This window comes from Artemia sp. Qi Xiang Cuo, chromosome 15 (genome assembly GCF_049724085.1).
Source record: "Artemia sp. Qi Xiang Cuo chromosome 15, ASM4972408v1, whole genome shotgun sequence".
NCBI classification, from domain to species: Eukaryota; Metazoa; Arthropoda; class Branchiopoda; order Anostraca; family Artemiidae; genus Artemia; species Artemia sp. Qi Xiang Cuo.
Window position 1 is genome coordinate 43,490,341 of NC_142808.1, and position 16,459 is coordinate 43,506,799.

The following is a 16,459-nucleotide window of genomic DNA, read 5'->3' on the forward strand; positions in this document are numbered from 1 at the left end:
ATGCAAGACCCACCAACTATTTTACAACTCTTGTTATAAATGCTGGTATCTGCGAGACCATCTACGGATACAAAAAGCATGGTTGCCATCTCTAATGGCAACCTCTTGCTGTGAGGTATTTGTCAGTTTTTGCATGAACCACCTGTTTTTACTGTCTTTTGCAAATACTGGTCCTTCAAAGTAAATTCCTGCGTATCTGTCTGTCTAGGAGTCATTCACTAAATATAGGTCAAAATTGATTCGCGTCATGTCCAGTTGGACAGTAATATTTGCTGCTCAATGTTCCTAATTTTCCCAAATAACTTCTTCTTATCTTGGGATCAACTTGGGAAAAGCCGATTGGAAAAGAATTCGACATTGGATGAAGGGAAGGAGATTTGGGAAAAAGTTGAGCCTTTGTATTGCTTTCAGTAAAATAAAACCTGTTTCCTTTTTTAAGGCCAATCCAGCTTTTAGAGGGTTTCACCAACACGACTCACAAGAACTTCTAAGATGCTTTATGGATCAGATGCATGAGGAATTGAAACAGCCAATCAGAGAGCTGGAAAATGAGACGATATCTCTGGACATATCCGACCAGTCAGAAGCCGAATTTGAAACATGTGACTCTGGCCTGAGTGACGTCAGTGCTTCCGAATCTAGTGACTCGTCAGTCAGGAAAAAGAAAATAAGGAAAAGTAATGAAGAAAGGGGGCGATTTCGAAATTATAAAAGGTATGATATAGCTACTGCTAAAAACCGTACTGACATATTGGGGGGAGGGGGATTGAAGGCTTTCTCTAATGATTAATGCTATGGATTCTTCATAGTGAATTTCGGAAATTTAGGCCTAAAGCACATTCTGAGCCCTCAAACCTCCTGCTCCCCCTGATGGAACAATCCACTGATCTGCGAGTTATAAACTGCAGCAGAACAGCAATTTTATTAAGGCAACAAAGAGTGAAGATCTTGAGATATATTCTCTCACGGAGGCAACGGGATACACTCTTCGTATTGCTTCGTTACCATGTCGCCAGGCATTGTAGTATGTGGCCGTACGACCGGAAGCGTCTTTATTTATTGGTATTTGACTTTGATGGCCGGTTTCCAGCTCTACCGCAGACAAATAAAAGTTATAATGTGGATAAGTCCTTTTATTAGACAGCAAAAACAGATATAAAAATCTGGATATTTCGACCATATACACCAGTGGTAGTCATCAGCAAAAAAAAACTAAAACGAAAACTAAAACAACAAAAACAAAGTACGTTCCTTTTAATTGTAATGCTGCATTACAATTAAAACAAATGTATTTAGGCACGAATTGGCACTTTTATCATTTTTCACTGTCATTTTCACTTGATTTAGGAACATTGGCTCCAACTTTTTTGGGGGTGGGGGGGAATTTACAAAAAATAAAGAATTAAAAAAAAATCAAAATGTGTTTACGTATTTTCATTATGTTTTTACGAGCCGGACAAACATTTCGGATGGGGGGGGGGGTTCAAACCCCCCTAAAACTAACCCTTAAATGCGGTCTTGTATATATGTATTTACATATCCTATGATTGCCCTAACTTTTCATTCTTGCTCTTAGAAAATTTTGATTTTTCAGGTACCAGGAAAACAAATTCATATCTTTTAGTGCATTTGGAGAAGAAAATACAAAGTAGCTTTGGACTTTACTAAAGTAGCTTTATTGAAAATACTCGCAGCAATGCCTATCAAATAAAAAGGAAAAAACCCTTTAATCGAGATCTGACTACTACCAATTCTTTTATATTGTATACTAAGTTGTAAATATTTGCTGTAAAAATTGTTACGTTCAAGCAGAAGTAGGCACTTTATTGTGACTTGGTTAGGTTGTCATGGTTTAGGTTGTCGCGTTACGCCTCGTTTAAGATCTTCTTATTAATTCTCTGGTCGATTGTTCATGTGGAGTTTTTAACGTCTTTTCAAATGACCTGCCTCCCTGAACGCTCCTTAGTTTTGTTAAGAAAATACTGTCAATAGAAATATCCCTTTTACAATACCATAAACATTGGCATAGCCCCATTATGTATTGTTCTACTCTGCTAATAAATGAAAACTAGGCTAAGTGAAACCAGAAAATAAATTGAATTTTTGTTTTTGGCTTTTGAAAAATTTGGCTTTCTTTAAATTCTGTCCCCGTCAAATGAAGAGTAATCTAAGTTTAAATCTCTCACAGTCAAATCACTCACATTCAAAAGCTTTTCAATTACTGTTGAACATTATTTGTTTTATTGGACCTTTATTATGAGTCTTTGCGGAACTTCTGAATTTATGTTTTTAGTTCTTGTTTTCTTTCATTAAGGAGTTTTTTACTATGAGCTATTTTAATAGTTTTTATATACGTTTCTTTTCTATTTTCCTGAGGACGGCTTTTACTTACAGGGATGTAAGTGGGGGGGGGGGGGGCGTGTTCTCCCTTTAAGGAAATCCTTAATGCTGTTGAATGTCTGGGGATTTCTTTTTTAAATTGTCAAGTGAATTTTATTATTAGGCACCTAATGACTACGTTTTTTGATGTTTCCTTTTTCCTTTTGAAATATTTCCTTTGTGAATCGTGTATGCTACTTATTTTATTATATCCATCGTATTTATTCTGAACCTTTTGAAATGTATTAGGTTAATTTATTTTCAAATGAACAATGCTTGGTGCTGGGTTTAAAGCCCATAAAAATAGAATGGTATTGTATTTGGTCACTTTCGTACTTTGACTAATAAAATAATATGACTATATTAACACGATGTACCTATATAAAAAGTAGTATTGGATGAACGACACTCCTCAACTACCGAGGTCCTTGCGTCGGCCTGGAGTGTGCTGCTACAGTTGAATTCGATTTCTAGTTGCGCAAATTATGCAAAATTTTGAAAAATACGGTGCAAATTGTGTTATTAAAAGTGACAAGTATAGGCCTACTTAAGAACTGGACGAAAAGAGATTTAATGAAATATTTTCCTTTTCCTTTGTCTTGCATAGGTTGTTAGCGTGATGAGTGTCAGGGTATTTTTTTTTGAAATTTTCAGGTTTGCCTTGGTAGGGAAAACCTAGTGAACAACTAATCACATCCACACTTAGGAAAATCCAAAAAAAGCAATTAAAAAAAGTTTTCTTTTTAAAAAATTGTCTTTTGTAGCTGATTCAGGACTGGTAACTCATATATGACTTTGGCTTAATAGTAAAATGTTATTTTAAAGATAAATTGATTATTTTGAAACGCCTCGAAAATGGCTTCGGATCTAAACGGAAGGGACATTATTGAAATTTCCCATGTTGAAAACCTCTTATAGGAATCTTACAGCCCCCCCCCCCTTGAACAACAAGGTAACTCACTTTTTTTCATGAGTAGCACTGACGTGTCCTCTTTTTTCCATCTTTTTTTTCTTCGCCAATAGCGAGGCACTCATAGAGTTGTTAATAGGTTCATTCGAAAGGAGATTGCTGTATCTAGTGCTTTTTCTAATTGTTAAAAACATGGTACTCTCTAGAATAGCCTCCCGGACAGCATTAGGGGAGTTTTTTTTTGTATATTTATTTATATGTTATTTATTATGTGGATTAATTAATTAATTGAGCCACTAAGCACAAGTCATTTGACTTTCTATATTTATTTAATTGATTTGTTGTTTTGTGAAATGTTTAATAATAAAGGGATCATTCATCAAGCACTAAAATAAAATGAAATATTTGACAAAAACTACTTCTTCATATACAAGAGGATGTAACACATGTATCTTTAGATATTAGTATATTAGATTAGCTGATAAATTTGATTCCAAAGGAATGTTTGAAATAGTGGCAAAACCTTTTTTCTCTTTTCAAGTCGATCGTCTTTCAGGATGCGGAGGGAGAGGCTAAATTCTGGCAGCGAAGACGGTGAATTCTGTGATGCTGTATCAGATGTACCAAGTTTAGAGTCAGACCAAGAGCTCCTTTCAATGTCCTCTGAGAGTTCACCAGTAAGAAGTCAAGCCCCGTCGCGAGGAGAATCGATGATGCAATTGTGTCGGGATTTAGCAACAGCTCAACTGCCTGAAAACGGTGTGTCTTTGCATTTGTACTAGATTAGGGCAATTTTAAGCGAGAGGGTTATCAAAGTTCCAATTTGGCTTCTCAATTTTTTCAAATTTCTCCAGAGCCAAGCCTTTAATGTAACTCTTTGGGGGCTAATGACCTCTGGGATAAACGGCGGAAAATATTAAAAATAAAATTCAATCTATCGTTAATTGAGGACTGAGTCATCTATTGCGAAAAAACGCATTAGAAACAAACAGGAGCCCCCTCCAGTAGCTCCTAAAGGAACCTTTCAATATCCATTTCCTCTTTGATTGGAGGAGGGCCTACAGGAAGGACAGAAACAGCAAATAATATAGGTAAATGAAATTCAAAAAATCTTTAAATTATTGGGGTCACTCAGGTCTGAAACCTACCTCCCCTTTTCTCACCTCTCTGCTCAACTGCTTAGAAATGATACGCATTTGCATTAGTACCATATTAGGGCAATTATAACTGAGTAGGCTATTAAAGTTCTAACTATGCTTCGAAATTTTTCAATATCTCCAAGACTGGACTTATTGAGAAAATAACTGTTCAGAGGCCAATATCACGAAGTCTCAAAAAACGGCCAAAAAAAACAGAAAATTCATTCCCTGTTTTAGTAACAGATATGTCATGAGTGACAGATAAACAAAGTTACTCATTGAAATAACTGAGTTCAGTGATGAACTCAATCTGTATTTTCGTTGTTAGATGTCTTTCTATGTAAATGTTTGTTGGTCCATAACAGTAGACGCAAAAGATTTTTCACAAATTTAAAGAAGATACGACCAACCTATAGCTCGGCAGTAGAAATACGAAGGGCGTTAAGTGACACATCAGTCAAAAATGAGTTATATATATCGATCCTACGGGAATCAGGCTCGCCTGATCGACTGGTTTAACCAGAATGTGCGTATCCTCTTTCATTCTCAAATATTTTCAATTTAAAATCCACTCAAAACGCACTATAACCAAATTTTGACCAATTTTACTGACCAAAAAAACGTTGAGTGCACGACTTTTCCACAGTCACGTACATAACACCTTTTAAAACGTCGAAAACTGGTTTTTGCTTCTCCTGAATATTTTGGAAAATGTCATTTAACGTCTTTCGTATTTCCAGGGCTGAGCCTATTACGGTGAGAAGAAAAACTCTTGTTAGTGGAAAGAGCAAGCAAATGTAGAACAACCAGAAAATTAAACTGCCTTGATCGCTGAGTTTGCTTTAACTGTAGTGTTGTAGAAGTAGTGTAAGCGTGGACATCTTTTTCTGGACCACAATCTGAGCCTCTCTTCTAATTGCTCGATTTGGAGCTTTATTTTTCTGCATATTTCTGCGCATCGACTTCCCTAAATATGTAAGATTCTCACATAATGTCCCGTCAGCGTCATAGTATAATGTTAAAATAGCCCTACCAGCTTTTCCTTGGTTACCAAAGTTTCAATTCTAACTATCTTCTCAATAGTAAAATTAATGCCTAACTGTCAAAACTCATTTTGTAAGTTATTATCGAAACTAAAGAGCAATTGAACCTTTCCGCATGACAATTTCACGTCCATAAATCAAACGGAGAAAAAAACTCAAAGGAAGTTGGTTCGATGAATGAACTGTGATTTTATGTCTGCATATCTGCCTACCAGGTAAGCTATTCCAGAGAGAAATTTATTAAACAAAATGACGTAAACTACATAAGAAATAATGCAAGTTACAAGCGATCACTCTTTTCCTGAATGAGGTCTGTTTAAGAGTCTAAATTCTTTTTTTGTATTGTTATTAGCATTTTTCTTATCAAAATTATAATTTGAATATAGAATTCCTCAAGATCTTACTGGCCAAAAACCCTAGAAAAACTAAATTATTCAGAATCCAGTTTAATAACTCTATAAAGAAACATCAGAAAAATTTGCGAAAGGAAATGTGTTGGTGTTAGTGATTTTAATACACTGATTTGTCTGCTAAAAACATACCCAACACTTTTAGGGTTTGTTTGGGAGCTGGTGATGAATTTTCTTTAATGCGTTTTAGAATAGAGCTAATGACGTTGTTTGCGAGGTGGCTGGAGAAGTTGGCTTAGTTCTTCATCTGGTATTCACCACTTATGGAAAGCTGCCAAGCCGATATTGTTGAGATGACAAGAATTGGCTGGACAGACATAAAAAGTGAAACCAGGTTGATAGTAGAAAATATTTCTCGTTCATAGCTTTTAGTACCATATCCAAATTATTGTACTCGTGACTTCAAAACAGCATACAAATTTCACTGCTTTCGTTATTTTCTAAATCAAAAACTTTATAAAATGAATAGTGTTTTTGTGGGGGATGTTGAACTAAACCAAAAGATACTATGTGTATCCGGGTAGTTAAAATAGTGTATCAGGAGTGGTAAGGGTAATTACTTGAAAATTGCTAATGCCAGTGTGTATCAATGATTTATTATTTATGTTAGTATATTAAGATACTTTTTTGATACTTTCTTTAGACTGAGAGATGCCGTGACTGACAAAGTTTTAAAAGAAGAACAATGTGGTTTTAGAAAAGGTAGAGGATGCGTCGATCATATTTTCACTCTTAAGGTCAATAATTGAGAAGTGCCTGAGTTGTCAATGACCTTTGGTCCTTAGTTTTATGGATTATGAGCTAGCGTTTGATTCTGTTGATAGAAGAGCTTTTGCAAAGGTTTTATCCTTGTATGGTATACCAGACAAATACATTAAAGTGATTAGTGCTATGTACGAGAATAACACGGCTGCAGCTAAGGTAGGAAATGAGGTCAGCAGCTGGTTTTGTATTAAATCAGGAGTTAAGCAGTGCTGTGTTCTATTCCCCTCTATATGGGTTATTTGGATGTGTTTTGTATGAAGAAGCACAAGAAAGGTAATGGGAGAACAAGGAATCCTATTGGGAAGAAACAACTTCCTGGATTAAGATTGTGCTGATGCTTTAAGTATCCCACAGAAAAAATTGAGCAAAATGAATGAACTTTTACAGGCTTTTCGAGTTCAGGGTCCTAGAATAGGTTTGAAAATTAATGTCAAGAGGACTAAGTCACTAAGCCTAGAAATAAGTGAAGATGAAAAGGTGATGTTGGGTGATGATAAGATGGATCAAGTGGGCAGCTCCACTTACCTTGATAGTATTATTAATAAATATTGTGGGAGCAGTGAAAATGTTAAAAGTAGGCCAAGAATAGCCAAGGCTCAGGGAGTTTTTTCACAATTAAAAAAAGTTTGGAAGAATAGGAAGATAAGTCTGCAAACCAAGATTGGAATATTAGAAGCTAAAGTGATGACCATAGTCAAAGATGGGTCTAAAGTATGGGCGTTTTAAAAAGCGGATGAAGATTTCCTAAATATATTCCAGAGAAATTGCTTAAGAATCGTTCTTGGTACCCGGATGACTGACCGTATTTCAAACAATAGGCTGTACGAAAATGTGGTTCAATACCTCTCTCTAGGGCATAATGAAAGAAAGGTTGAAATGGCTAGGGCACGTTGTGCGGATGAAGGATGACAGATTGCCGAAGATTGTTCTTTTCGACCAATCGTCTAGGGCTAAATGGAAAGCAGGTCGTCCTCGACTGGGGTGGGAGGACGTCATAAAGAAAGATTTAAAGGAAATTGGAACTTCGTGGGAGGGTGTAAAAAGGGAGGCTGTGAATAGATTAGGATGGAGGAGGAGGAGCGTGCGTAGCTGTGTTGGCCTCAGGCGGCTTGGTGCTGCGGTGAGTTCTTAGTAGTAGTAGTTGTAGTATATTAAGATAAGTTGATTGTTGTCAATTGTGAGAATCATGGTTAATTTTCAAATAACTTGCTTTATCATTCGAAATTTGCTATAATTTTCAATGGTCGGTCTTTTCTAAGTCAGCTTTGCCTTTTTTTTCTTTTTTTTGTATATTTGCCGTTGGCACTTTTTTTTACCTGTAAATCACGGCGTATTGCGCCAAATGAGTCAAAATAATTATTTAGTGTTGACAGGGTTGCCACTCCTAATGATTTACCGCTATTTCTTGTGATTTTTTATACCAAAAAAAAAAAATCACTAAATCAGCACATAAATCACTAGATTATTCAAGAAAATTAATAAATCAAAAATCGCTAAAATCTAGTGATTCTCTTTTACCAGGTGGCAACCCTGAGTGTTGAATGTTTTAAAGCAAATTTATTTCGTTTTCTGGTATTAATCTTAAATTTAGAGGAGCGTCCTTGTAAACATAAGAAGTTAGGAGTTAATCAAGTGCTGTGAAACGAGAAACCCCATAGAAATATAAACTCCGTAAAGAAAGAATAAAAATATAACGACAGTCTTTATCAAAATTTTTCTGATTAAAATTTTGAATCAATAAATGCTTTGGCGCTCAAACCCTAGAAAAATATACATAGTATATGAAATATGAAAATACAAACCTAAAAAGCATTAAAACATATTATTTATAGAAATATAGTACAAAAGTATAAAATATAAATATAATGTAATTATAAAAATAAAAATATTATAAAACACAAGGATAAAAACTTATAAAATATAAAGATCTGAATAGTGTACATGGTAAGATTACGTTCTGAAATGTTCAGTTTTGCAATAGGGGAAACTTGAAAAACTTGTATTAAAATTTTATAGTTTCATTTTTAATATTATACTAATAGAAGAATATAAACAACAAAATCCTCAAAGGAAACATTTGCATTCACAAGTAAGGAAACATAGGGGTACCCAAGAGCCATATTAGTGTGGTAGCTCCTTGCTTATTCTTTTGTAACATACACAGAGGGAGAAACAAAACGAATACTCTACCTTGAGTACAAGGTATCCAAGGGGGGTATGCTACTGGGTTAAAAACCCGAAATGTTTGTCCAACTCTATAAAAAGAATAATAAAAAAAATTGCATACGTTTAAAAATAAAATTGTAAACACCACCCGAAAATAAAATCTTTATTTTCTTACATGTTTCCATATAATTCACGATGGACTTTCAAGTGTCAATGTCTACGTGGCAGTCTGTGTGATATTTTTTTGTGAATACTGGTCTTAAAAAAATTCTTTCTCTCAAAAATAAATTTTTGTGAATATTGGTCTTAAAAAAAAATACTTTCTCTCAAAAATAAAGAAATTTTCCTATTTTCGACTACTACTACTATTTCTAAAAACTCACCACAGCACCAAACCACCTGAGGCCAACACAGCTACGCAAGGTTCTCCTCCATCCCAATCTATTCAAAGCCTTCCTTTTTACAACCCTCCCACGAAGTTCCCATTTCCTTTAAATCTTTCTTTATGACTTCCTTCAACCCCAGATGAAGACAACCTTTTTTCTGTCTAGCCCTAGATGGTCGGTCTAAACGAACACCGTTCGGCAACCTGTCATCATTAATCTACATAATATGCCCTAGCCATCTTAACCTTTCTTTCCTAATAGCTCTAGAGAGCTGTATTTAACCACATTTTTCATGCAGCCTATTTTTTGAAATACAGTCAGTCAGCCGGGTACCCACTTCTATTTTTAAGTTAAGCCCCCCCCCCCCCCACATAAATGTTTCGGCTGTCGTTTATTTCCTTTTAGAGAGAATTTCACACCATTTCTTTCACAGTATTTCACATTATTTTTTACACAGAGATTTCTTCAGAATTTCACGTCTTTCGTATGTCATCTCTGCATGTAAACATCTAACTTTATTTTTGTGATATTTCTCTTAATATTTTTTTTATACTCAGCTTGTGTACCTTCACTCTGAGTAGGTAAAATAATTTGATATTGGCAATCACTCCGGCCATTCAATAGCAATTCTGTGAAAAAAATAAGCTTCACACAAAATAATTTCCCAAATTTGTATAGCCATTCAATGTTTGACCCTATTATTTAGTTACTCTCTCGCCGTTGTTTGGAGGGGACCTATTTTATTCTGATATATTGTATTTACTTTTGTGCAGTGAGGACGGTCTAGTGGAGGTCTCAACCTCCGGAATGTTTATCCTTCCTTTATTCACTGGCTGGGAATATCCTTGTTTTTCTTCTTCACAATTTTTTCATTTTGTCATGCATAGAAATTAGTAATTATTTATTGTAGCCTAACGTCTTTTGAAATATTTTAGTTTTACTTTCAGTTCATACATTCATGTAAAGCTGGGTCTTGATTCAGCAACAAACTGAATAAGGCAATGGTGCTAACGAAAAATAGAACAATGTTCTATTTTTCTTACTTGTCTTAGTATTGAAACAATGCCTGCTTACAGGCTGGAAATTGCTATATGAGAAATATATTATAATTGCTATAGGTTTTGATGGAGAGGACGGCGGGGTCTCTTCTAATCGTCTTATATCTACTAATAAATTAGAGGAAGAAGCGGTCTCTCCTGATCATCTTATATATGAATTGACACAAGCAAAATCTGCTTCTGCAGCTTGTGTATAAGCTTCCTCAAGTGTAAAATCCTTATGACCCTTATTACACAAGTAAAGCGTTTTAAAGAATCCTTCTATAGCTTGTTTTAACATCCAATATCCAAATGTGACAATTGACCTCCAAATATTTAATCATTACTGTGTGAAAACTGTACTATTTTAACTGTTGTAAGACTGTCTTATCACTGTGTGTGGACTTGCCGTAAGAAAGAAATAATTGCCGTTGGTCGAAACTTATATAAACAAATAACTTGAAATTGATGCAGTCAAACCATTCCGTTGATTTTTGTATTAAAATCAACTTGGTGGAAGTGATGAGACTTGAGAGCCAAGGCTAATTGGAGTAAAGCCAAGACAGACAGTCTTATTGAGAGGCAAAGCAGGTATAACCCTTTTTCAGAATTGTATAAAAAGGATGTCATTTTACTTGTTGGTAGATAGTCTATCATCCATCCTAGGGCAATTGCAACGGGGATGACCGAGATTTTTGGGTTGACTCTTGTTGGACAATGTCCACTGGACTTGTATGTAAAACGGGAGATTGAAGTCGCCTGTACTCACTGGTGAACAAGGGACTTAAGCCTAATAGGCCTGTCACCCGTGAGTCTCGGGCGGATGACCTAGTTCTAAAATTTATTTTTTAGTTTTAGAGTGATAATAAAAGAGTAAAGTTTCTAGCATTTTATTACAAGTACGGCAGGGCCATATCTAATATATTTCTTGTAATTTACATTTTTTTTTTCACTCTGTTGATGAATGTGCTCGTTTACATGAAGTAAATTCTTGTGCATTTGCCTGAGCTCATTAGTGCTTAATAATGTTAGGGATCCTGTAAATTTTCCTTATAGCTTGCAGATTTATTAATGCAGATGGGCCGCCTCAAAAATAAACCCTCTGACTTTTATTGAATTTTATGTTCGACAAAATTCGGTCCATGGAACCAATTGTTTTTTTTGCTGGATTTCCTTAATCACACAGTACCAATTATACCTGATAAGTGAGGTTACACTGTTAGAAAGGTGGAGTCGTATGAGGTGTGGTCGTTGTTATCGACGTTTGGTTACAGGGTAACTGTATGAAGTATGTTATATGAGGTGCAGTTATATGGTGGAAATATATTAAAGTAATCGTAAAAAATATGATAAGTAAAAATATTATTATTGAAATGGCTATCAATGAGATACGTGGTACAACTTGAATTTCTAACAAAATGCAGCAGATTTTGAAGGGAAAAAAACCGAAGGTATTTCCAGCCAGTGAACAAAGGAAGGATAAAAATATGAAGATATTTTGGTCGAGACCTCTGCTTGACCATCCTCAGTGAACAACAGTAACTGAACGATAAAAAAAATATACAGATAAAAGTCCTAAGGAGAAAATGAAAACAAAACACTAAAATTCAAAATTAGCTCTCTCGTTGTTAATTACTATTTCACCGTTGTTTCGTGGGGGCCTGTTTTAAACTTAGTGCTTTTTTTTTTTTTTTGGTTCGTTTTGTCCTCAGGATTTTTGTCTTTATATTGGCTGAAAATATCCTCGTTTTTTCTTCTTCACGATTTCTTCTTTTTGTCTTGCTTAGCCAGTGTAGTCTTAAAAATTATTTACTTGCATTTCTTATTGAAATGCAAGAATGTAAAGAGTTGCAAGTGCAAGATTTTATTGCGAACGCGAAAGCGCCATCGATTGAATCTATGAGATAAAAAATGCTTTTGCACTTTCATTGCGTTGCACTTTCAGAAGATTGCTCATTCAGTGAACTTGATTTCTTATCCTCTCCATTCTTCGGCTTCCCCTTGATGTGTCGGGATTCCTCCGAGAATTAGAAGACAGGGACGACAGAGAGTGATGCTTGGCTTTTATCTGAAGAAGGATACTGTATTGTCCATGCCGTTCCGTGAAGATCTTTGGTCAGAAGTCCTGAAGAGGTACCGTTGTCGCTTTGTGCCCCAAAACGCGTGGAAAGACCCAAGTCTAAGTAGCTAATATCAGTTTTTCTGTTAAAACAGTGAGTAATAAGGTATCAGTGCTAGTCTTAAGACTATACACTAAATACTCTGACCTTTTAATTGGAAGGTTTTGGATGTTTGATTGATTATGCCCAAAATCAAAACGTGCTATGAAGCTTTCAGGAGGATAAAGTAATCGGAAAAGAGTTGGCAATTAAAATAGAAACATACTGTAAGTGAAGAAATGAATGTTAAAGCGAATAAACATTCTGGCTATGCCACTGTTTCCATAGTATTTGTGATCATTTTGTTTTTTTTTGTTTTTTTTTGTTTTTTAGGAGATCGGTCGGCTCCAAAGCCTATAAGATATAGGAGCATTATATCAGACACTTTTGACGGGAGAATAATCAGTACTGTCCAGTGTTTAACTTGCTTAAGAGCTTCGTCCAATTTAGAAGCCTTTCAAGATTTATCCTTGCCTATCCCCACGAAAGAGCAAGTCAACTTGATTCAAAATAATATGTCTTCTTTCCAACAGGTAAGGGAATACAATAGTGACCAACAGTAAGGAACTTCTCAGCTTAAAGATTCAAAGGTTGAAAAGATTAAATAGATAGGCAGGGCTTTAGAAAACTTATTGACCGGACGCGGGTTCGAATCCTTTTTTTTTCAAAATTTGACAAATTCATTTTTTGGTTAATAAAAGAGTCAACTCGGAGAAATGCGACTTACATTTGAGCACTTAGAGAGAAAAGGGAAAAGAATAACTATTTTTTAATTTAAGTGAATAAAGGTAAGTAGTTAGGAATAAGAGGTCGTGCTATATAACAGCTAACCTTCAGCATCATCAGGTCTTTTCTGACAGTATGGGGTGGAAGGGAGGGGGATATTAACTCTCTTAAAAGCAATGTGTTTTTCTTCCTTATTCCTAAGAATGTAGTGTTATCGAATCTCAAATCTCATCTTTTATCAATACATTTTTAGCCTACTATATTTTGGTCTTTCTAGGTCTCTACTCCAATGCTGTAGGAAGGGGCACCCTTATTGTTCCCTTAGGAGATAAAGGTAATGGGACTTAAGTGCCAAATTTGCAATATTCACAACAATATAAAGCATTTACTTATTTCCCAGACCTCCGTCTCCTGGAAAAATCGTTGAAGGTGATTCCTTCAGAAAAATTTAACTAGGGTGTCGATTTTTCTTATTCAAAACCTCTATTTTCCCTGAAAGAAACTAATTGTTTTGGTGACCATGAATTAAGTATTCCAAAAATAATATTTTGTGCATGGACAGTTTAAGGCTTCATGACAAATCCAGGATTGCCAGACACATGCGTGTAAGTATTTTACACGCATGTATGTTACACGCCTCCCCATCAATTTGGCTTTCGACATTGTATTGGTTGTGCGGACGCCCTTGCGGTTGTTGCTAATGCACTGCTTGATGCTTCTCTCTCATGTAGTTCACTCGCCTTGGTTAGTCACGATGTTCTCCGCACCTTTAACTCCCTGACCCACCCTCTTGTGGTCTTAAGGGCTGCTAAAAGAGGATTAAGTCCGGCTATCATCAGATCTCAAAGGGATATGTATACCAAGCTACGAGTCCGACTTAAAATCCCCCTTGAGAAAGATGAAATTTCAAGCAACTGGCAATGACGATAGAACTGTGCTAGTTAAGAAAGGAGCAAGGCAAGGTGCCATTGCGTCATCTTGTTATTTCAATAATTACGTCCTTGAGGCCCAATATCAGTGTCAGATGTCCTGCGTTCTTTTTCGTTATAATATTTCCTTAGTCACTTATGCTGATGACATTTTTAACCTTAGCCGAACTCAAGATAAAAATCCTGAAACATTTCAAAAACTGCAAACTAAGTGTTAAAAATCTGGTCTTGAATTCAACGCTGAAAAAAAATGACGTAGTCGCTTTTTAACTGGAAAGGCACCCTTCCTGATGAAATTTTACTTGGAAATGCAAAGATACGCCCGTCCGACCAAATCGTCTATCTTGGCATTCCCATTGGAACTACAATTTCTCCCACTCGTCATCTTTTAACAGAACACATCAAACGCCGCATATCAGCTTCATACGCTTCCATAGTCTCTGCTAAGCTTTGTTTTAATCGCCGTTATCTGTCAACCTTATACAACACTGTTGCTCTCCCCTATATCCTCTGTATTGCACCCTTCCGGAAGGTTCTTACACACATTGATAAATTGAAAATCCGTTCAACCTTCTACCTTTTTGCAAAATATTTACTGAGATATCCAATTTGGACACGCAATTCAAAGCTCATCAATAGACTTCACATAGCAGATCCTAATGTAGCTGTTGTTAAGCTCATGTAAAACACAACCAAAAGATTTCAAACCACGCTTGTAAATAGCTCCTTTTTGCAATAAGACAGGTTTTCAATAAATAATAATAATTATAATTTAGAAGATGAAATGGTGCACAAATTCAAAAAAAGATCAGTCAATGAGTAAATAGCAGTCTTTTTTTATTTATAGGGAAAACAGTAAAAATCATGATATTTGGGCGGGGGGCAAGCTCCCTTTACCTTCATACTGTGAAGACCTTGCTTAAAAGTTTTTTTTTTACTGACCAAGTTTAGAGAAATAAATTTGAAAATAGGAATAAAGTAGGCCTATATATTAATATGGAATAAATAAAAATAATTCTTAAGGGTGGGGTCATCCCTATAAGCAGAAATTTGTTTTGGAAGGGAGATTCATATGAATGCCTGTGTGGAGTCACGGGTGAATAGAAGAAGAAATAAATTTGAAAAACAAATATTATTCCCTATACAAGCTGTTTAATTTTACCGGAAACTTTGTGAACATTTAAAAAAAAAAGTAAATGAAATCTTGGAATACCAACTAAAAATTCTAAAAAGAAGTAGAAAACAGAGAGGATTCTATAAAGAAAATAACTTGGAGATCAAGGCGTTAAAAATCTGTAGTTTATAGTGTATCTAAATTATTAAGGCTTAAGGATTTGTTAAAGGCATTTTAATGTGAATTTTGTCAAATTGGCCACTGAGGAATTAAATAAGGATTCGACGGTCAGATTTGTTTCTGTAATTTTTTGTGGTGTTCATCCTTCATTTCTATTTATTTTTCAAATTGACTTAAAAAGTCGCAACCCAGTAGAAAATGCAGATGCTAATTCCTGACACCATCTTTCACGGTTTAAGTATTTTTGGAAATCTGTATCGGGTCCTTTTATTCGTAATTCTATTGTTTCTTACTTTTTTCCATCAACTGTATATTCGTGATTATTTTTGAAGCGCTTCATTTTTCTTTTCGAGAAAATTATTTGATTTCTTCTCTCTCTCTCTCTCTTTCTCACATTCTCTCTCTCCTTCCTTGTAAGTATTCATTTTAGAATGAATCCCACATTTTCTGTGTTTTCTATAGAGCACCAGTATCATAGAGAAGCATGTACTACAAGGATGGCTAAACTGGCTCTGGTCTTGGACTTTCGGATGGTTTAGTGGGCCAACAGTTTCTCTATATGACTGCCTCTCTGCATTTTTCGGCTCCGACGAACTGAAAGGTGACAATATGTACAGGTTAGTTCAAAACTTTTGTAATTTTTATGTTGATTTTCAGAATAGTACAAATAAGCTAAGATGATATCACACATTGGACAACATTTCTAACTAATAATATTTTGGGTAATATATCGGGGCTTTACTATAATGGTGTTGGAATTGACTTTGACGCTAAGCTAGTTTGTTGGACCAACTGTATCTTATTTTGACTCAGTGACAGCCTTTTTTTTTACTCTGATGAATTAAAAGCTGACATTATTTTAAATATTGTCAATGGCTACACTTAATTGAACTGAAATACCGACAGTATTTAAATAAATAACAAATTGTTTATTTAAAAAAATGTATTTTTGCATCTGTTCTTCAAAATAAAATTAATGAATCAAGGTTTTATCGCGTTTCGGGCAATATTTTGGCTTATATAAGTAATTTTTGGCTAATATTAGTAATATTTTCTCGACATTTGCAGAACCTGTCTACAAGCTGGTCCATTTTCAAAGAAATATCAAAAACACTA

At 35.2% G+C, this 16,459-nt stretch overlaps 1 protein-coding gene across 1 annotated transcript in view; it reads left to right on the plus strand.

Moving 5' to 3' along the window:
- The window catches only part of LOC148943698 (ubiquitin carboxyl-terminal hydrolase 33-like), a 124,231-nt gene that overhangs the window by 43,622 nt on the left and 64,150 nt on the right, over positions 1 to 16,459 (plus strand). Inside the window, 4 exon segments of the mRNA XM_089101205.1 lie at positions 440 to 714; positions 3,831 to 4,048; positions 12,728 to 12,927; positions 15,806 to 15,960. Coding sequence (XP_088957331.1) covers positions 440 to 714; positions 3,831 to 4,048; positions 12,728 to 12,927; positions 15,806 to 15,960 — 848 coding nt within the window.